The sequence below is a fragment of the Lepisosteus oculatus genome, chromosome 16, assembly GCF_040954835.1.
Source record: "Lepisosteus oculatus isolate fLepOcu1 chromosome 16, fLepOcu1.hap2, whole genome shotgun sequence".
Taxonomy (NCBI): Eukaryota; Metazoa; Chordata; class Actinopteri; order Semionotiformes; family Lepisosteidae; genus Lepisosteus; species Lepisosteus oculatus.
The window spans coordinates 7105540-7127772 of NC_090711.1; the positions used below are offsets into that span (position 1 = coordinate 7105540).

At 40.1% G+C, this 22233-nt stretch overlaps 1 protein-coding gene across 3 annotated transcripts in view; it reads left to right on the forward strand.

Moving 5' to 3' along the window:
- Positions 1–52: 52 nt before the first annotated feature.
- ndrg3b (ndrg family member 3b) overlaps positions 53–22233 on the forward strand; it is a 52054-nt gene continuing 29873 nt past the window's right edge. Inside the window, exons 1-2 of one of the 3 annotated variants that reach the window (XM_015364850.2) lie at positions 53–218; positions 20698–20778. In XM_015364850.2, coding sequence (XP_015220336.2) covers positions 20722–20778 — 57 coding nt within the window. In that variant the 5' untranslated portion in view covers positions 53–218; positions 20698–20721. Of the gene's footprint in view, positions 219–567; positions 592–20697; positions 20779–22233 lie in introns of those variants that run through there. The other 2 variants (XM_015364849.2, XM_015364851.2) reach the window with 2 other exon arrangements.

Here is a 22233-nt window from a genome sequence, read left to right on the forward strand (position 1 = left end):
TGGCTCGTAGGGGTTGTCCTATTGCTGTCTTCGGCGCATCATGTAGTACCGCCCTTCAAGTGTGAGACTGGCGTCATTCGGGCAGGAATTGAGACAGCTCGGGAGAAACGTGTAGTGGAAGAAGACGGTGGATCCGGAATCTTTACAAATTGCACGCACATTTTCGGAGAAGCTAAAGCCTTTTGTTTTTAGTCTAAGCAAGCGGTGAGTAGCGCAAGGTGTCTTGCTGTTGTATCTGATCAGGTGGTAGATGCAGATATGTTGCCGGGTTAAAAGCAAGTTTATTCAAATTGCAGTATGCTGTTCGCACTCTTTACGGTACAGGACAGCAATACAACAGAATTGTCCCCCCCTTCTCAACACTGTTTATGAAAATCTCTTGCATGCCGTTTTAATGTTGTTAAATCAGTTATGATCGTGCACGCAGTGCTTCAGGAAATGGGAGCGTCGACAGAGAACAAGCGAGCGAAGATGCGTGTTGTTTAAATCATAAAATCAGATGTTTTAAAGCACGCTTTGAAAATGCTGTACCGTGAGGTGATGTTTCTACCGTCAGTCTAAATAATTTGTGCCCGCTACGTAAAGAAAAACGTGAGTTTAGCATTAGCATTGTTCTTGTACGCAGTTGTTGTTCATTTTCAAGTTGATCGCCACACTGCGTGGTCTTTAAATATTGTTCTCTTCAGGCTTACTCGTAGTCGTTTGTGGTCGTCCTGTTACTTCTTTTTCCCGTGTGTCTTCATTTTGACACTTTTTTAGGAAGTAACGATTCCCCGATTCAACAGATTTCTACCGCACAAGGGTGGACGGATTGAAGCAGTTGCGTGTAGCCTGATCACCCCTATCCCTCCCAGTTTAAGGCTATTTCCATTTATCGGTTCGTTAGCAACTGGATCTAACTGGATCTTCTTTTGCTTTTTTGTTATCTCGAAGTCAGATTGGATATAAAATGCATGCGGCACTGTATACAGTACACAGTGAATTTGAGACACAAAAACCATTTGAGTTCCGATTCCGCCAGATCGGATGCACAGCGAAGTGCGGGAGTTATGTCGTATCATGAGCATGTATTTTATTTTCAGGTGTGACTAATGTGCGTAACACGGTTCTGCAGCTATTATGTTATGTTACTGTGATATGTTATTGTGTTTCATTTATCATAGTTCTTCCGGGCACTATTGAAAACATTTACAGTATAAAGACACATGCTTACTATAGGTGTGCTTTTGTTTAGGTATAGGATTTGTGAGAAATTATGAGTAAGTTACTCCTTACCGGTCTCAAATTCACATAAGCAGAACTGCTCGATGACTCTGTCATAACTTTGTTTCGTCTTATTTTGCCGAATATTATCTTTATATTAAAGAAGCTTACTCGAAGGATCGCATTTTTGTAAAACGATTACATGGGAAAAGCAATTTACTGGTGTTTAGAGGTTGAACTGTCCATTTTTTGTATGTGTACTGTATAGTACGTGCAGGGACAAGTGGATTTGAATAAGTAATGAGTGTCACGGACTGTATGTGCTCTTTGTGTTTGGAGACCAGGAGCTGAATAAAACCGTCCACGTGTTGAGCCTGAAGGTCTTAGACGTTTCAAACTTTTTAACAACAATTGCAACAATTCCAATAATAATTGTACTGTTTGTTTATTTTCGAGGAATAACAATAGGCCAAACCGGGCAATTGGACTCAAAATAAATGGGTTCAAGTAGTAGTAATAAACCTGTACCTGTTCCTCAAAATGAATTGTCTGAGGTAATGAAATAGAGCAGCAGGTGTGGGAAGGTGACCTCAAGCAGAGGAATTGCAGCAGTTAACAGGGAGTGTGTGTACAAAACACAGCCAGAGTATAACTGAATGCATAACAATTGCTTTTTGTGTTCATGTGCTGAAAAGGTCAACACGGCTCTTCCTGTGACTCTGTATTTCACTCCATTATGTTGTCCACCTTCTGTTTGCATAAAAACAAAATTAATATACAAATAAACCTCAGAGAAGCTCAGTGCATATATTTGGGCTAAATACCACAATTTGTGTGATGCAAGACAACAAGATCATTGTTATTGGACTTCAGAGCAGGGATGATATTTCCAGTATTCTGCCTGTTTAACACTAGATGCAAGCATGGCCTGTATCTAATCAAAGAAGAGTTTAAAAAATCATTTTTCCCATACTAGTAGGAACAGAAAAAAATCAGTCCCAAGCTCTAGGCTTCTGTTAAGTGTGTCCTCTTATCCGGGGGCTCTGTTGTCATTGAAACCTACGGTTTGATTCTTGTACACTTCATAGTACCTTGCTTAGGGAAAGCAAGACTGAACTTTTCCACTATAGAGGTAGAATTCTTTTCAACGTGTTTTAGTCATGAGACTATGGGATGAAGTGTACATTATAAATGCTGTTTGTGCAGACCTTGTGATATATGCTTGAATATGGATTGAGTTTTGCACCAGTTGAGCATGGGTAGAATCTAGGCGTATCTGGCTTTATTTTACAAAATCTACTTTGCTTTATTTTATATGGGAGTTGTAGAAACATAATGTGAGTATAAACAGTGAAAGTGCTGCATGATGAAATAGAATTCTGTGATGGAAAAGTTCACATCCTCACTGTAGAGCTATGCAGAATAATTGTTTCATTTTTCAGATGGTATGCTGTTAGGATGTGTTTAGAAAGACATGGATTGAAAACACTGTCACCTTAGATAGGGTTTGTATTGATGAGGCCTAAACACTGCCAGCAGACATGAACCAATCTGAGTGAGGACAGAGGAAAGGAATGTATCACATAACCACAATTATTTGTGTCATTTATCAGTTCTAATCATATGCATAAGTGCACATAATCAAAGGAGTATTTTTTACCAGTTTGTATAATCTGAATAACTTGACAGCTAATATCAGGGAATACATATGCGTTAATGTTCCTCATTTAATGAATACACCAAAGAAAAATAAACTCTTCTTTGTAAATTGAATCAAAAATAATTGAATTGTTGTGTCATGCAGCTCAGTCTCATTACGCTGTGACTGCCAGCAGTTTGGCATGCAGAGTTTAAGGTCCAACACTATAAGTTGAATGTCACAAGGATGTAACAGAATACAATTAAAGTGAAAGCTGTATTTGGCATAGCTGAATTTAACCAATCTTGCAAATTACTATTGCTTGAGCTGTAACCAAATAGGGTTGTATTGCTTTAGTTTCAGATACTGTATTATAGATAGATACTTATTAATCCTGTAAGGGAAATTGCAATTGCATTTTAGTCAATTTGACTAATTGAATTGATTGATAAAGAGAAAGGAATATGGACATTTCTGTAATGGTATCCTGAATCAATAATTTGGTATGTTCTTGATTGCTCATTGCTACATGTACATTATTAGTGTTAAATTAGAGGAGTTGATTGCTTCACAGGCTTACAAACCTTATCTTTACAAATACTTAGCTGAAATCTGTTTGCTTTATGAACTCTGTGTTTAGTACTCCATAACAGATATTTGAAATGCATAGTGCTCTCATTATTTTATACAATCATAAAAGTTGCCCAGTTTTCTATTGGCGCAGTGTTGAGAATGCTAAGCTAAAGCATTACTGTACTTTTTCAATTAACGTTTAATATGAATCATGGGTTAAATGTGAATAACAGTGAAAGGGTTGAAACATGGGACAGGATTTTAATTAAGTTGTGTACAATATTAATTTGTCTTTGTTAGTGCCGCTTGACAGCTTATCAATGCTAGTCTAATACAAAAAGAAAATGAAAGAAAAGAAAATCAAGGCCATCCATCTAATACTGAAACATTTGGGAATTATCTAACAATCTAACAATTTTTGAATTGTTCTGAAAAATATCTTCTTTATATTGACCTCGAGTCTGTTCTGAATGAAATGTAGAGCAGTAGCTTTTAATTTTTTTTATTTTGAGCTTTGGTTGAAGTGTAGTTGTCACTGGTTGAGCTAGAGGACACTAGTCAAAAGCAGCGTGTGTGTGTCTGAATTACCTCATGTCTTAAAATTATTGTGACTCGCCATTAAGTGAAGTCTGGCTGCCTACATCACCAGACTGAGCGCCTCGTTTGCAGCACGTACAGTCAGTATGTGGAGGACAAGATGTCATTACCTCTGTGCGGCACAGTATCTTAAGAGGCGAACAATTTGTTCTTGATTCAGTCCTCTTCTGTAGTGTATCATATTCTATTTTTCTGTAAAACATTGAAGATTGTGGATTACTGTAAACTGTAAATGGAGTGCCCACGTGTAATATAACTTTGTGTTGGTTTTGTTATCATTTTCTTCCTCCTGTATTCTTAATACAGTCAGAACTAAATGAGATAGTCTCAGTGTGCACAAAATAAATTCAGTGTGTTACATGTTAAAAAGTATGTGTGCTGTTTGGAGCCTGACAGTCCAGTAAAAACATGAAAACAGTTCTTGAGTCTTGCTTTCAAAACGGAAGACGCTTGTCTTTTTGTTTTATATTGGGTTACCTTGATTATTGTACCCAGAGAAGCATTGTTACTCTAAATATCCTATCAGCGATGAAAGGTCAAATATTGAATCAGCACACAAAGTAACAAAGGAGAATGATAACCCCCACCACCACCACCAGTTGGCATTATACATAAAGATAAGTTAACCTTCCAGTTCCTTTTTTTGCAATTCTTGCAATACTCTTTACCCAAAAGCAGTTCTTTAAGAAATGTTTTAGGTTGTGTTCATATGAAGAAGCAGCGTCCAGCTTCAAAGCTTTGGGCGGTGGTCGCAGATCATAGTGCTGTTTACTATAGGTGCTGCCCACTTCCCATTCCTACCTCAGGGCTTAAAACTGAGAAAAGGGGAAAAACTCACTGGAAATGAATGAGCCGTGGGCCGTGCGTGAGATGAATGTGGCCAGTGTAAGCCAGTTTGTCTAACTGCATGTTCCAGCTGGGCACCTCATTCAGACCACACTGCCCAGCAGAAAAGATTTCTTTCCATATGAACTTGTCCTCAATGGAACTGTGGCAAAAGGATGTCAAATGACCTATGACTCCTATGGGAGTATTACTGTATGTCCTGTGTCCAAACTCCTATGGGTTTAAACAGAGGGACAGCAACTTCTCTGGCTCTATAGCAGCTACTGTATATCACCCTATCTATAGCAGATATAGCAGCTTCCAGCAGCTAGATCACCATGCACCTCACCACTGGCAGCCCACTGAAGCTAAGCAGGTGTGAGTCTGGTCAGTACCTGGATGGGAGACCTGGGAAAAACTAAGGTTGCTGCTGGAAGAGATGTTAGTGGGGCCAGTAGGAGGCGCTCACCCTGAGGTCCATGTGGGTCCTAATGCCCCAGTATAGTGACAGGGACACTATACTGTAAACAGGCGCTGTCCCTCGTATGAGACATAAAACCGAGGTCCTGACTCTCTGTGGTCATTAAAAATCCCAGGGCATCTCTCGGGGAAAAAAGTAGGGGTGTAACCTCGGAGTACTGGCCAAATTTCCCATTGGCCCTTACCAATCATGGCCTCCTAATAATCCCCATCTATGAATTGGCTTAATTATTCTGCTCTCCTCCCTACTGATAGCTGATGTGTGGTGAGCGTTCTGGCGCACTATGGCTGCTGTCGCATCATCCAGGTGGGGGCTGCACATTGGTGTAAAACGCTTTGAGTGGAGTGTCCAGAAAAGCGCTATATAAGTGTAAGCAATTATTATTATTATTTAGTCTTTCAATCCTTTTTTTTGTTTGGTTTGTAGTTTTTAGCTTCCCTTCATCAAATTACAAAGATTAAGCAGGTAACCTGAGATCATCACATTTTTGTTTTCATTTCATGTACCTGAGCTTGCAAGTATTTTTCATCTGAACTCCTTTCTCAGCAGGCTTACAGTCAGAAAGAGGTTATAGGAAATGTAAAAGGAGGATGTCTTTGGGTTCACTGCTACTTAAGGTACAAACCTCAACTGCAAGACAAATCATGAAGATAAGTTTGCAACCTTGACTTGGATAACAAAAATGAGATAAAAATGAGTAAGAAAGAAGACGGAAAGAAGCATGTTTTTGTTTACAAGAAAACAATTGAATGACCAATGTCCCTAATTCATACCCAGCTCCCTCTGAACATACGTCCTACTGAAGAATGTGGTATTTCTAGGCTGGAAACAGTATGTAATGGAGTGCAGCATCTGTCTGTCACACAGACAAGCAGTGTGTACATCCAAGTTAAAAATAATCACCTTTTTTGCAATTTGTAATTTCCAATACGTAAATGAGAAATAATTTATGAACATGAATTTGTTCAGCTGCCTGGCCTTTCCTTGCTTCTTGTTCTGTGCCATCAGGCTGCTGCCACTGTGCATCAGACAGCTCTCCTATTGGCTCTTTTGCTTCCTTCTCTCCTTCTATTTCTGTAGCACATCCCTCTGGAGGACCACACAGCTCACAGGAATAGCGATTGTGAGAAGGCTGAGTGACGGATTGAAACCGGTGGACTTGGCTAGTGTTTAGCAGTGAAATAATTACAGAACAATGCATTTGCCAAAATTATAGAATGCCCAAATGTCTTCTGTTATAAACAGCATATGCCCCACACCCACCTAATGTCCAGGATAAAACTGCAATGTCAGGAAAATTCAATGTCAGGACAATCCTAGCTACCCTTTTGTTTTTGTTTCATAGATCTTGAGTTTCTGATTAAAAATGTTCCCTACTGTAGGTTCAGATCTGGTCTGGTTTAACATGTGAACAAGCACACCGGAGGAACAGATTCTCTCCCAGATATCCCCACGGGTGTCCAGATCTAGTGGTGGTTTCCCTCTCCCAGAACTGCAAACTAGGTTTTAATGCTTCCCTCCTGTAGTACTTCCTGTAGTATGGTGATAAGCAGTTAATGTTAGATAGCAGAGTTTCTGCCTTTGTGTACCCAAGCTATTTGAATTCATGGGTTATCTTGTGTTTTGATTCTGAGGTCTCTTCTTTTGACTCCCAGCGCTTGAGGTGCAGCTGGAACCACAGTCTTGTCATAAAATACACCGTAGTACTTCATGTAGGGAGCTGCGTCAGCATGCGTAGGCTGCAAAGGAACAAGTACAGGTTTATTCCGTGCTGAAAAGAGGAGAAAAGAAACACAACGTTTTGGCTGTGGAGCCTTCTTTAGGTGCGAGGGTGTGAAGGTGTTTCTTTTCTTCTCTTTCCAGCACGGAATAAACCTTTCCTTGTTCCTTTAAAAAATACACTGTTACAGGCCTTCTGTGGTTTGTGCCCTGTGTTCGAAAACGATTAAGATATGGTAATTACATTGGGATAGGGTGTATTAAGCTACAATTGGGAGTAAGTGAGCTCAGTCTTTTCTTTTTTCCGAATGCGCCTGGATAGAATCACAGAGAATTTTCCCTGTCATTCCTCAACCTCCTGTCAGGAGAGCAGGAAAGCTGAAACCTGCCCAGTGGAGTGCATTGAGAGTTGGAAATCAGCATAGGACAGAACTCTGTGTACAATCTCAAAACCATCAGATATGCATCAAGGTGTCCTGATCTTGTAGTAGTTCCCTCTCCTCTAATCTGATCACTTTGTGTGATCTTATTAAGATCTTATTTAGAGCCAAATGGAATGGTAACGTGATTCACCTGGAGCAACACAAATTGAGGTTGAGGCATTGTTCATTTCTGTAATGGCACAGATTAATACGCCTTTAGCCTTGCAAGCTTATTCTGTTGCATGTTATGTCTTGTATCCCAAAGGAGTTGTTCTTTTCTGATTCAGAAATGCTCTTATTTTTTGGTTTCATAACTGTTTCTACAGTTATTTAAAAAAATGAAGTGCTGCATTACTGTGTTGCTCTGGGTGTATAAGGATGTATTTGTAAAAATTCTAAGTTGGATGCCCAAATAGAGAAGACTAACAAGTTTCCTTGACCCAGTAAAAATGCTTTATATTTAAAAATAACAAACTGAGTGCTATTTCCCCCTTGTTTTCATTCCTATCTGATGGATAGTTGAGCTCTGCAGAAATACAAAAGGAAATAAATATCAAACACTTCAGTGCCTCTTTATGAATATTCTAATGAAATTTAGAAATCTTTTGAAATTCCCCTGTGAGTGCTGTGTAACTTTGCATATGCTGTCTTGGGATGAAACGGATCTTTTCAGTTTCTGGCTTTCTCTTGGAATTGCACACTTCTGATGTGTTCTAGTTTTAACCAGATTTCTTTTCATTATGTTCCAGGAAATAAAAAAAAATAAAAAGCCATTGTACTTTGAACAGTGGTTCTGTTGCTGTATTTGTTGTGTTACATTAATTTGGTGGCCTGGTGTTTCAATTCATTGCACTGCGTTGCGTAGAGGGTCAGGGTAATTAGAGATTTATCAAAACTTTGGAAAATAAAATTTTCTTGATTTGTCATTTGCCTACAATTAATGCCACCCATCTATAATTGAGAGTCAAGTGAAGCAAATGTCATAGATATAACAGCTCCAAAGTGGACGTAATAGTACAATCTTTCATCACTCACACAATGTAAGGTAGATGGTAAACTACTATGGATATTCTGTAAAGCATCATGCAGTTAAGAGAAGAAATGCCAGGAAATTTCTGGCACTCCCCAGATCTCCTCTTTGCTTTGACTTAGACTGTGACCTTGGGGAAGGTAAATTGAATGAAAATGGAGGACTAGAGGGTTAGCCATCTTTAGCAAGCAGCGACATGTTCTTGTGACCTAATAAAGCACTGTGCACACCAGAGAAGGTGCTGATGTGTACACAGGGTGTCTGCTCCTGTGGAATTTTCCAGGAGCCAGCCAGCCTGATGAATACTACAGTGCAGTCACAGGCTGGAGTGCCTTTTAGAGCAACAGAACTGGAATATTTAATTAAGGACCTTTACATTTGTTAAAAAAAATTACAATTTTGCATTTTAGTGATGCATGGTGCACTGTACTTTATAGTCTGTGAATGTACGTGCAGGCCAATTATTGTAAATGGAGAAAGTGTGTGAGATGTTAGATTTCTGCTACATTTTACTGGGAATTTACTGGGAATAAAGGGGTTAAACATCTAGATTTGTTTTATGCGAATTCAGACCTACATACCAACACTAGTGGACATTTAATGTGAAATAACATGTCTAGGATACCTAGTTGAGAGCTCTCCTTTGAAACAGTGCTTGCTCATAGTAAATCTTTTTGAGACTGCAGGTAAGCTTGTGGATTTCTGTGTGTACACAATGTATATTATTTCTGATCAATTTATTTTTATTTCTTTTTGTTTCAGATCAGTCATATACAGTATTTCATATATACCAAACCCTGGATCCTTAAAGCACAATTCTTGTAAATCATGTGCAGAAAATTGAATCTAATTGACCGGTTCCTGTTGTCGCTTGATTGTCTCTTTGCTCATTTGCAATTGTCATGCTGTTCCCTCTTCATTATTAATAAGCAGTGTACCTTAGTCATTATCTGATGACCTATTCCTGTACTCCATTATCACAATGGTCCACATTGACAGAATCCTTACACAAGGCACACTCAATGATTCCTGCTTAACAAACTGTATTTTCTCAGAGCCTCTCCATAATCATAAAGGTGTATCCCGCCTTGTGTTTGTTGCTTCTGGGGATAGGCTCTGACTGCCCCGGAAACCTGCATTGGATAAAGCAGTTAGTGGATGGATGGTTGTAGTGGAATTCTGCAGGCTGAAATTGGGGATGTTGGTGGAGTAGCCCTGGTGTGCAGTGCCCCTCTATACTGTGCGTTAAGAGCCCAGCCCCAGCTCTGCTTCTTCCTGTGACATCAGTGCAGCCTCACGTGCATGATAATAGCACTGTACCTTTTTTAAAACTGCTACTCTTCTGTGGTTTCCTCATCCTGAAACAACCTGTCTTTGGGAGGGAGGGCTAGCAGCCTGATTTCTTTTAGAAATGGAGCATAGCTCCTATGTTCGATGTTTGTTTTTTAAAAATACTCTTTATTTAAAATCCTTATTCCCAATGTGCACGAGGAACAAGTGAAGGAAATATCCCTTTAAATCTGTCAAGCTGTTAATGAAGAGTCAAACCAAAAGCGAAAGTCCTTGCAGGACAGGTGGCACCAGTGTATCCTAATACAGCAGGGAGCGAAATGCATCATCGTGCATCATACTGGCAGAGCGGTATTCATTACAGTCTGCATCGTGCCCCAACAAACAGCACTAATATGATTGCCACTGCGGTGCCTTGATTATTAATGTACAGGGGATGGAATTCCTCCTTCACACTTGTATTGTGAGAGGAATACTGCCGCGCATCGCAGGAAGCAGATTAACCCAGATGGAAAATTCACCCCAAGATCCTTAATGAGTTCTCCTCCCCCTTCTCTATCTCTACGAGCAAATCTCTTCCCAGTATCCATCCCCACCCCTCCCACACCAGCTACCCAGCAGCAGGGAGCAGCAAGGTCAGAGAGAGCTATTTAGGTAAGCGCAGGTTGCTCAGTATCCATTGTGTTTCTGTATTGGAAAGTGAGATATTAATTATTAGCTTTTGTTGGACCAACAGGAATGTAATGTAATGTGCGATGGGGGGTTGGGTTAGTCATTTTTTCTCAGCCTTTGCCTTTTTCAATCAGTTATACATTAACCACCAAAGGTAACAAGTGTTTTTTTATGGTTGGTTGGAAAAAGGTTGTCCACCATAATATAAAGGCCATCCTGCATTGTAGCATTGAACCACACATGACTTCAGAATGGGAACTGAGGCATCTCAAAGTTAACATTCCTAAACTAAATGAATTACCCTCGCAGTGAAGAGGAAGACGTTCCAGATCCTAAGTGTCACACGTAATCTAAGACTAAAGCATTGCTCTTTGTAACTGGAGCTCAGAGTTTAAGTTTACTTGATCAGGGCTGTGTCTCACATTCTTGCCTGATATTAAGAATCTGCAAGACAAGGCAATCTTATTTTGTAAGAAAATACAGGCAGATCATGCTAATTCTAAACAAAAAATATGTACAATAAAAAGGGTTGATTACCAAATTCCAATGTGTCAGATGTTGCATAAATTGGAAATGGGTTCTTAAACGTAATATTCGCTTGGATAAATTTGAGGTATTTTGTCTGAAACGTTGTAGGTCAAGTTGAAATTATGCTTCATGTTCCTCATTAAGTGAATTTGGATTTTTCATCAGGCTCCTTGTCACAAAACTGTCTGCTTTTCTTTCTTTTGTCTTTGAGAGCACGCTGTCAGTTGTTTAACTGGCTGACATTACATGCAATTGTATCCGAATGTAAACGAGTGAAAGTATCCCTTCATTGATCAGGTTTGTGGGAAACAAAGTAAAGTTTTTTTTGTTCACTACACAGCTTGGAATCCTGTTTTTTCTTAGTTTGCACTGGGTTAGTGATGAACAAATCCAGCAAGTAATAAAAGCGTTGTTTTTTGCTGTGAGAAGACAAAAAAAGATGGCAAAACTGGAATCCTTTTCTTTTTTCAGACACGGGCATGTATTGATTTTTTTTTTGTATAGTACTCAGATCAGTGACCTTGTTCCTGCTTGAAAGGTCAGTTTTTAAGCAAAAGATGAAGGAGCAAAAGATTACAGTTTGCAGAAGGAATTGAGAAAGAGCCATATCTTTTAAAAGACTAACATGAGTTGCAATTTATTGAGGAATTGTTCAAGGCAATGGTGAAATAGTATTCGTTCTACAGAGCCACATGTTGCCATCAATTATTCACCAGTCTCTCTCTGGCAGGCAGGTAAAGATACCTTCTGCTTCCAAAAGGAACACGAGAGGAACACTGTGCATTCTTCTCAGGACTGTAGCTCTGAGGAGGGCAGCCATTAAAATGATTACCTTCCCTGCTCAGCCTCAATGCAAGTCCAAGCACAGACCTGAATAAGTATAAATACCTGAAGTAGTATGCAGCTAAATAGCTTTGCACTGCACGTTAAGAGCATAATATTTTGTTTCTTCTAAAAGTGTGGGTTCAGTAAAATTGTTTAGTGGTTCCGTTCTCTATTTCTGCTTCCATGTGTTGGAGGAAATGCTCTGTGAGTGATGAAATGTTGGACTAAATTTAGTTTTAACAACAAGAAGGCGTGAGGACTGAGGATCAAGATATACTCTAGCTGTAGCCAGTATATAGAGCAACAAACTTATGTATGTGCTGGCAGAAGCATTTTATCTGACTAGTTTGAAACGCATCCTTCATTTGGGTAACCAATAGCTACAAAAATAAAATCTGGTGGTGCTTATAAAATATAGCTGTCTAGCCAAAGTGCATGAAGAAGCCTCTTGAAGCTTTGGCTCTCTGCTGGGGTCACCTTGAGTGGCAAGATCTGTAGACAACACAGGTGAGTCTGTAGTCAGCACACATCGATTAATTAGGAATCCTTGAACAAACAGTAGATTTGGACTGCCTGGTGTAGGCTGGCCATACGAGTTCATCACTTACCCCTCTGTATCCACAGACTTGCGGACACTTCATCACTCAGAAGCAGCTGATCTTTAATGGCTGGGAAAAGATTGTTAAATTGCTACTTATCATCTTTGGTCTTTTTTTCCACAGTCCTATCCAAAGAACACCATTTTGGTTACATAAAAAAACAATGAAAACCTCAGTGTTTACTGTGGCTGGCTCTGGAAATCTGCAGTTTCTGAAGCCCATTGTTATGACTAAGTACAACACTAGTCATACATATTTTAAAAAGATAGTATCGATGAATATTGCTTTAGTTTCTGATTTCAGTGTGCTGTATGCCGCATGCAGGCGAGTGTCAGGTGAAACGGATGCATTATGTTTCTGATGGCAACCTGTTTCTGTGCATTCCTAATATGAATGTCTGTGTACAGTCTGCACTTGTGTAGACTCAACGCTGTGCTAGTGCATGAGTTTTGATTGCAAGGAGCAGGACAAAATGTAATCACCTGGTCTTCATATTTGATGTAATATTAGGGAAGATGTGTCATATACATACTGTATACACTATATGTGAACACTATGAGCATGCATTGTTAACATAGTTGAAAAACACCTGGCTTTGTATTGCTTACCTTGTTTCTGAGCAAGGGATTTCAGCTTTTTCCAGCATCTACCCCTGACAGCATCCCACCGATTTAGACTTTAAATCAAAGTGTACATTGATGATGAACAAGTGCTTTTTAAAATTCACATTTACGAGAACCGTAGGACAGTACATTCAACTGTAATATAACAAGAGCTCAGAGGAAACCTATTGTTAAAGAAAACCAAGAATTAAGAAAGAAACCTAGCAGTGTGTGAAGCAAATACTCTGTTTCTGGGAAACTCCTGGGGGATGACTCCCGGGAGATCTCAAACCCTTGGAGACTGCTCCTTCGAGTGTTCTTTGGAAAGGTTTTGTTTTCCAAAAAGAACAGATTACAGTAATCTGCTTTGACCTCAGTCCTCTGCATGTCTTCATTCTCAGTGATTAACACTGCAGTAGGATCTTCTGGTATTATGAAATTCCCTGTTATTATGTAAATGAGGGAAATTAGGAAATTTCCACTGGGGGGGCTGAAAAGTTGCTCTCCAAAACCAGGAGGACCTCTGCAGCTGTTCAGTCACTTGTGAATTCCATCGAAGACACAGATAAAAAAAAAGGCATGCAGCTCTCTGTAAGCTCATAGAAATGTACCAGACAGCTTGTGTTAATGGTCAGGAGGAGGGCGTAGAAGGAGAAACTGTATTGGGCTGGGAGTGGAAAATTAAATTGGTCTTTCAAATATTATGAATGGGTGAATAGAACTCTTTACTTAGTGAGGCATTAGTATAATTCCAGAGTGTAATTTGCCTTTATGGTGAGTTCCTTTTTTGTTTTTTTTTCCTTTAGTCCCACATGGAATTCCTCAGAATATTCCATTTCTTCTCTGCAAAATCTGATGTAACTTTGTCTCTTAGCAACCGCAGAAGAACCTCAGAAGGCCCTTCCTTAGTCAGGAGTGGCCATTTCAGACAATCCATGTGTCGGTGAAGCAGGTCACAAGTTAAAACTCTGTGCCCCTGGAGAACAAGATATGACGCGAGAGAGCTTTTTTTTTCTGTTGAGCCAAGCAAAAAGATTTTTCCTTCTTGTGGTTGAAGTTGAAGCATAATTCATCTGAGATTTTGATTTTGTTTAAGAGGAGTGGCAGGTAGGAGTGTGTGGGGAAACATAAATGCTGAAAATGAAGTAACCCAAAAGAAATTCCTTTTTTCAAATAGACTTGTAAGTTCCAAACCTTCTATTACTGCCTTGGTAATAAACTGAGGATATTATTGCTGGATTTAGGACTTCTAGTGATGAACTATAGCCAGAATGGGACATGGAGCTGGGTGCTGTGATCTTTTTTTGCAACACCAATTCTCCCTACAAAAAAAGATAAATGAATCTTTTTACACCAGTAAGCTTCAATATTATATATTTTTTGGTTTGGTCCTTTCACACTGAAGCTGCATCATAGCCCCCAATACTTCAGTTATCAGAAAATATGGTGGTAGCATATTCCCGTTAACTTAATCTATCTCTATAGAGCAGCTAAATCCATCTGACAGCAACTTTTCCTTTCGCCTTTGTCATTATAAGCTTGTGAATGCAGCTCAGACTGTGTTCTGCCAGTTGGCCTCATATGAAAAGCTTTTTTTTTTCTTGAGAATCCAAAAATATAAAATGACCTGTATGCCAGCAAAGGGGCAATGATGAAAAGGCTCAAGTCGCTGTTCCTTTTTTTAACTGAGTGGAAACTGGATGTAAATTGGGAAAATGGAGTCAAACACACTGTGGTCCTGGTGGCAGAATAGCAGCCACAGTCTTCTTTACCAGCAAGTAAACGTCCCTTTTTTTCTCAGGGATGAAGTGGGGGAATTGTTTTCAACACCAGCTCATATGCGGTCTCCGTTTGCTTGAAACAATTTGGATTCTTAGGAGTCACAGTGCTTAGCTTCGCTGCCTTGCAGCTCTGGGGTTCGATTCCTGGTGTGCTCTTTGTATGTCCCCCTGGGTTTGTGTGGGTTTCCTCCCACAGTTCAAACACATGCAGGTTGGTTTATTGTCTTCTGGTAAAAGTGGCCCTGGTGTGCGTCTGTCTGCATGTGCCCTAAAAATGGAATGCCATCCCATTCAGAGTGTGTCCTGCCTTCCGCCATACGCTTGCTAGGATAGGCTCTGTGGTTTGAAAATAGCGGAATGGATATTAATCCTGCTACCCTAAGTTTGAGTTGCCCTTCTTCCTTCTCAGTATATTGTTGTATTCAGTGTTTCTCTCTTTGAAATGAAATGCAGGGTCGCAGCTTTTTCTGCCTGCCAACTGACTACGACTTTAGTCAAAGAATGAGAAACACGACCGTGAATTTTGCAACTAAGTTAAGCTTACAGAGCGTTTTTGTTCATGTATACTGTTTGGAATTCTGACCAAAGGCTGTTTGGAAATTTTTTGTGGATTCATGCAAAACTGTACCTCTCAGCAATAGATATTCCTCTGCTAACTTCTCAGAAGAGGCAAGTGGCACTCACACTGGAAAGCAACATGACAGGTGGATTCAATATTTTCAGCATCCCATTTATCTTGCCTCATATTTTATTGCAGCCTCTTTTCGAAAGCTTTCTTGCTCCGTGAATTTTGCAACTTATTTCTGCAACTTCACCCTGGATTGTACCCTTGTAATCTTTTGTTTTTTCTTTTCTCATCCTCCATGATTTGTCCTTGGCTGGTAGTCATGACTTGTTATTATTAATGGACTGCATGGACAACTGGCAACGCAGACAAAAAATGCTAAATTTCAAAAGTAACAGGGATCATTTCAGAGTAAGAAAGACCGATAGGCAGCTGCTCTGTGCAAAATGAGTGTATGGCATGTGTAGAGGACAGCAGACAGTCTGGGCAAAAAAGAACAAGTGTGACTGTAACTCTAATAAAAGTAATAAAAGCAAGAGCTGTTTAAGATCAGCTGTGTAGGTAAATATCTAAAGCATGTGCAGTTGTCCTAATGATGAGTGTTCTGAATTATATGATCAGACTCTGAGATTTACCATAGATTAAATATTCCATGTGGTAACAGGGTTGCCTTTGGTGTTAGGAATGTAAATTAAATGAGCACCTCCGTGAGGTCATTTATTTCTCTAAAATGTGAATAGTTATGTAGTAAGATATGTGGATGAGGAGTGACCAGTGTGTCTTTCAGGGAAGAAGGAAGACTGAATCTCAAAACAAGCAAAATGAGTGAATCTCCTTGTTTTGAGACTGCCCCTAGAATGTGGGATTACGAGACGCTGGATTGCATTTTCTTTCTGAATCAGTTTCTTTTACACTAAAGGAAGTCTTGGATTGAAATAAGCGATAAAGCTTTGTAAACATTTGGAATATCCTTTTCCCTCATTTTTTATTTGCACAGCTGATCTGGTTTAAATGAGTTTTAAGCAGATTTTCAGCATTAAGCATTTCCTATGCTTGATCTGTGCTTGTTTTTTATTTACATAATTAGTTTGCGCTTGTTTTTGTTTGTCTGCACGGATTACTGTGATGCAGAAGCTCCCCATTCTAATGAAGCCAGCTCATCTGCTGACTTGCCTCACCTTTGACAAATTGGATGAGTGATTAAGACCGTATAGGCCTAGAGTTCCTGTTCAATTCTGAGTTAAGGCCATGACACAGGAGTGATTCCAAATCAACAGGTGAAAGCATCTGATACCCGTGGGTCTTTCTGTGCTTTTTTATGCAAGACTCGTGTTTGATCTTTGATCTTGGGTCTGGAATTCCTGAAACGGTCCTGAGAGAAGAGTTCATACAGTACTTTGGTTTGGCAAAATTGATGGCGATACAGAAGGTGCAGTATCTGGTCACAGCATGAGAAGAAGAGAAAATTCCTTGTGGTGTCTTTGGCAGAGTTTTTCAGTAACAGTGTTCGAAAGGAGTCGTGGAAGGAATCCATTGATGTGATTAGCACATCACTTTCAGCCATGTTTGGGCTTGTCATGGTAATGTGGACCCAGAGAGCCACTGCGATCTCTGCTCCTCCTGGAGTGCAGCAGTGTTTTCTTTGTGCTTTCTTTGTGCACCAAACAGATCAACAATATGTTTGTGGCAGAGGATGGTGAAGCCTTCATTTTTAGAAAAATCTGAAACCATACAGATTTAGTGGTGCACCTCCTCCCCCTGACAGTAGATGATGTGCAATATGGCCTCATCTGCTCCCAGAAAAGGCATTTTGCATTCTGTTTGAGTTGTCTCATTGCAGAGTGACCTTTACAAAACCAAAACTAATAACTTGTTTATTTTCTCCTGACAGGGATGTGTCTCTACAGATCACACTGAACCTTTCACTTGCCACCTTCAAGGTTGCATGTGATTTCAGTTCCCTGTGTTTCTTGTCTTCATTAATGCTTTCCCGCATACCATCTGCTAGCAGACCAGAGGCCAGGGGACATGTAACTAAAAGCCTTGGATCACACAGCTAGAGAGAACGAAGAGCAGACTGGTTGTCGTGCCCCTCCCAAAAATGAGAACAGACAGCTCAGAATGTTCCTTCTGTCTCCTTCCAAGCATTTTTTAAAAAAAGTCTGGTTCAGGGAAGGCAGATCACATTTGTTTTACTCTTTCTGAAGGCGTTTTGTGATTTTAAAGCGGCAAATGTAAGTTGTGCAAGTTTTAAAATAAATGGATGAGGGCTGGTTGGCAGGAAGCCCTGGGCTGGTTTAAAAGCATCCGGACGGCACTCGGGAAATTCTAATGTCCAGTTATAAATAACTCATAACTTTAGAAGGATGTGGAGAGGCATATGTAGGAAGAAAAAAAGAAATGAAGACACCAAATGAATTCGCATTTGTTGGAGATGTAAATAAACCAAAATGTACTGGACAATACTGGACAAGTAGGCCAGAGTGGGACAACGGAAAATCTAAACTGGGAAGAGGTTAGACAACTAGTGAGGCCTTGTAAAAAATGGGAAGATGAAATTAGGATGTTTGCATCTGGAAATGAGAATCAATGAAGGGACATCTAAATGCGATGTCATTAGAAGATTTTTTTGTAGACAATAGCAGTCAAGTCTCTGCCAATCTGTGTTTTCTCAAATGCTTAATTGATTGAAACTTAATTGACACGTAATTGTCAGCATAAATTACTGCACTTGCATCACCTGTGGCCTGATTGCCTCAATTAAAGATAACTGCAGAATCTTAATTATTCATGATGTGATTCTTGACATTTGGAATAAGGAGAGTAGATCAGTGGGCCCTTACTACTGTGTGTACAGTACGTGTTTGTGGAGGCGTGGATACAAAGAAGCCAAATTATCTCACATGAATCAATCTCTGGCTTCATGAGTCATAAAATGTACAGTACACTATCCTGTTAAGAAACTTTTTGAGACTCGTTTTAAATTAAACAGTTGTTGTAAATCAATGACAAGTACATTTGGATAGATATATAAAAAGGCACCTGACAAGAAGCAGCAAAACACTACATTATTAAAAGCTTTATCATTTCACTTTACGTAATCAGATATTGAGAAAGTGTTATTTTTTCTGATATTTTTGTTTTGCTGAGCTCGAGTGATTGTCTTAATGGTAATGTGTTTTTCTAAGTTAAGCTTACAGAGCGTTTTTGTTCATGTATACTGTTTGGAATTCTGACCAAAGGCTGTCTGGAAAATTTTTGTGGATTCATGCAAAACTGTACCTCTCAGCAATAGATATTCCTCTGCTAACTTCTCAGAAGAGGCAAGTGGCACTCACACTGGAAAGCAACATGACAGGTGGATTAAATATTTTCAGCATCCCATTTATCTTGCCTCAGATTTTATTGCAGCCTCTTTTCGAAAGCTTTCTTGCTCCCTGTCGTACTGAGGTATCCATGGTAACAATGATGCCAGTGTTTCTGTAGGCTCTGCAGATTAATATGCAGTCCTGTCTGAAACCCAGTCTTGTAATTATCTTGGACTGTTATTATGTACTCCTTCGGAGACACCTGGGTTAGCACAGTGCCATTGTTCCTATTCCTGATGAAATAGCAGATTAAAAATGTAATATAGTATCAATAATGTAAATAGTATTGCACATATCAAAGTCATATTTGTCATAAAGTCTAGAAAACAGGAGAGTCACATTTGTTTGCACCCCTGTTTGTTAGTATTTTCTAAATGCTCTTCTGTTGTTGATTATGCTGACAAGCCACGGCCTGTAGTGAGGTCCTTATTATGATTACATTGTATAAATATAATTGGACACATTTTTATATCCGTAGCTCCTTCTGTTATGAGATTATCTTTTTTCCTATTTCATCAGGGGCATTAAATCATTCGCAGGACACTGTATGTTATACAAACATTTTGTAATTAGTGCAGATCAAACTACTGTTAGATCTAACTATGGATGTCTTAATTGATTTGTGTCAGATCAGTTTTAAGGGGCAGGCTGAAAACTGAAGAGTGAAGAGTAAGCCCAGACCGATGACTATGTTTGAGCTGATCCGCAGTTTCAGTTTCAGGATATTGGAAATGGTGTTTGCCAACACTTCTCGATAAAAGTGCAAGGAAGAGAAACTCCATGGGGTAAAGACCTCAGCTTGGAGTGTGTGGCAAGTCTTAAGGGGAGGACACCGCAGGTTCATGTGAGGGCCATGCCATAAGCCAGTTGTGGCCAGCAGAAAGGCACAAGTTGTAATGCCCAGGCGAGATGGGATGAGGTGGTTTGAGTTCACACAGCCCTGTTACTGCTAGGGCCGTTTTACTGTCGGGACATACAGATTTAAAGGCGAGGATTAATGTGGAAGCCGGCTACAGATACCCTGGTGAATTATAGATGAGTACTCCATCATTTAATTAAGTGCTATCTTTGCCACTGCAACTAAGTTACAGTGTATACAGTACAAGTTCTTAATATTGTAGATGTACGTACTGTATAACTGGCATAAGGTTATTCACAAATTAAGAATTTAATTTCCTGGTGTGGGTGTATGCATGTGTGTGCACTGCGATGGAATGGTGTCCCAACCAGGGTGTATCCTGCCTTGAGCCTGTCACTTGCCAGTATAGGCTCCAGCTCCCCCAGTATACTGTATTGGATAAAGTTATTAGAATATGGATGAAGAGTTAGTTACTAATTGATAAGATCACTTTATTAGCCACATACAATTTCTTGCATTAGGAATTCGTCTTTTCTCATACCCCAGGTTGTTCTCCATGAGACACACAGACACACAGATGGGGAGAGAGAAGCTTGGGGTCAGAGTGCCGGGTCAGCCATTTATACAGCACCCCTGGTGCAGTTGGGGTTAAGGGCTTTGCTCAGGGGCCCAACAGAGTAGGATTTGAACCGGCAGCCTTCCAGCCACAGGCACAGATCCTTAGCCACGGTGCCACCACTCCGTCCATACAATGTGATACAATGTGCTATGACCTTTACTTGCATCTTTTCACTCACTATGCTCTGACCTGGCCTCATGGACAGTAGGCAGGTGTACTTGAACTCAGTCCTTGGTTTAGTCTGACCTATAATGATTTGCCACTTATGTTCGAATTGCCAAGATTCCCATGTCCCATGGCCTCTCCTCAGTCTGAAATCCTGTGCTGTGCCCGTTGTGGAGAGGAACGAAGGTATCGGTGGGTAACTGGCAAGCAAATGGGCAGAACCCAGTAGGGTATAGCTTGCCCTCTCTGGCTCCTTTTTAGCATTGGCTGTCCTGCAGTGCCAAGCCTTTCTGTTTTGGGCACCGTTCACAGCCTTGTTCCCTCTCCTCTTTCAGGGCCCAGAGCAGGTGGACGTTACCATGGATGAGTTACAGGATGTGCAGCTGACTGAAATCAGACCACTGCTGACTAACAAGGTGAGTTTTTGGACAGCAGCTGTCTTTCCGTTACAACCTGTGTGGAACTTGGCAGCTAGACTCCTTACTCGCTCGTGTGTAAGTGATCATCGCATCACTCCTGACCCCTGACTCTCTGTAAGGTTTCCAGAGGATGACAAAAGCCTCTTGCTTACTTAGGGGCTCTGCTTGGCCTGGCATCCCTGTAATTAGCTGAAAATATGTCATCTTTGTACTCCCCTCCATCTTTGTTCAACTTATTCTGGGTTATTATTTTTCCAATATTCTTCTATATGCTCAATGGGGGACAAGGCCTTTTTTTACTATGACCCAAAGGTCTGGAAGTCCATCCCCAGAGAGAAATTGGGGAGCCAGACTGTAAATACAACAAGAATTCAGAAAGAAAAATCCTTAAATTTTAATTTGTCTGATTGTGCTTTTCATGGACTGTATAGCAGAGCACATTTAAATCATTGTTTTGGAAGGTGCTATCTAAAAAAAGTTGATTATTTCTTTGCATGGGCACTTGTGAGACGGCCTGGTTTGTGTGTGTGCGCATGTCTTCGATATTCTGTGTATATTAGGTGTTCATTTTGTCCCCTCCGTGTCGGTTTCAAGTGTCAAAATGAGAAACAGGAAAGGGCTGCAGATAGTAGTGAATGCCTCAGGATCCACCCTGGGTCTGTTCTTCACTTGTCAAGAAGATTTCATAACTGGGGGTTTACAGTCGTGTCTGAATGGCAGCGTTACTTATCAAAGGACCAAAATAACACCCATGTGAGGAAGGTGAAGATCGCTGTGGTATGTACCTGCAGTGATGGCAGCTGTCAGTTTGTGTAGTGCTCTGATCAACGGAAAGGATTTTAAAGTGCTCCTCTTTGATGTACCAGCTCTGTTTGGCAATCATACCCTGGGAGCATGTTAGCAGTATTTGATGATCAGCTTTGCAGCAAAAGATCTGATTTAGTGTTAGTGCTGTTCTTCCAGTTCTCGTGCATCTTAAATTAGCAACCGTTTTCTGTCACCCTACACCAAACCATCACACTCTCATAAACCTTATCCTTACACCCACTATTACAACGTATATAGTGAGAACACATCAATTATCAGAGTGGTATAGTGTGTAATGCATGTAAATTTCAAAGGATGTTCAGAGGGATATTTTGAAATCGGGGTGTATTTCTGTGTTAACAATAACGAGGCTCACTATAACCAACAGAAAGACATAGACATTTTCATTTGAATCTCAGGAGGACAATGCTGATTATCCTGAACTGAGGAAAATGAAGGGGGCTTCTTTTTCTTTGTCAAATCAGATAGCACTTTCTTTCCCAAAAGAGCTTTGCATTTATTGATCGGAGACTCCCTATGCTCTTGTTACCAAGCAGGTTGCCCTTGGAAACGAGATTCTGAGCTTTCAGTCGTCTTTTTCCTCAGGACAACATAAAAACACCAAACGAAAGAGTAAAACCAAAT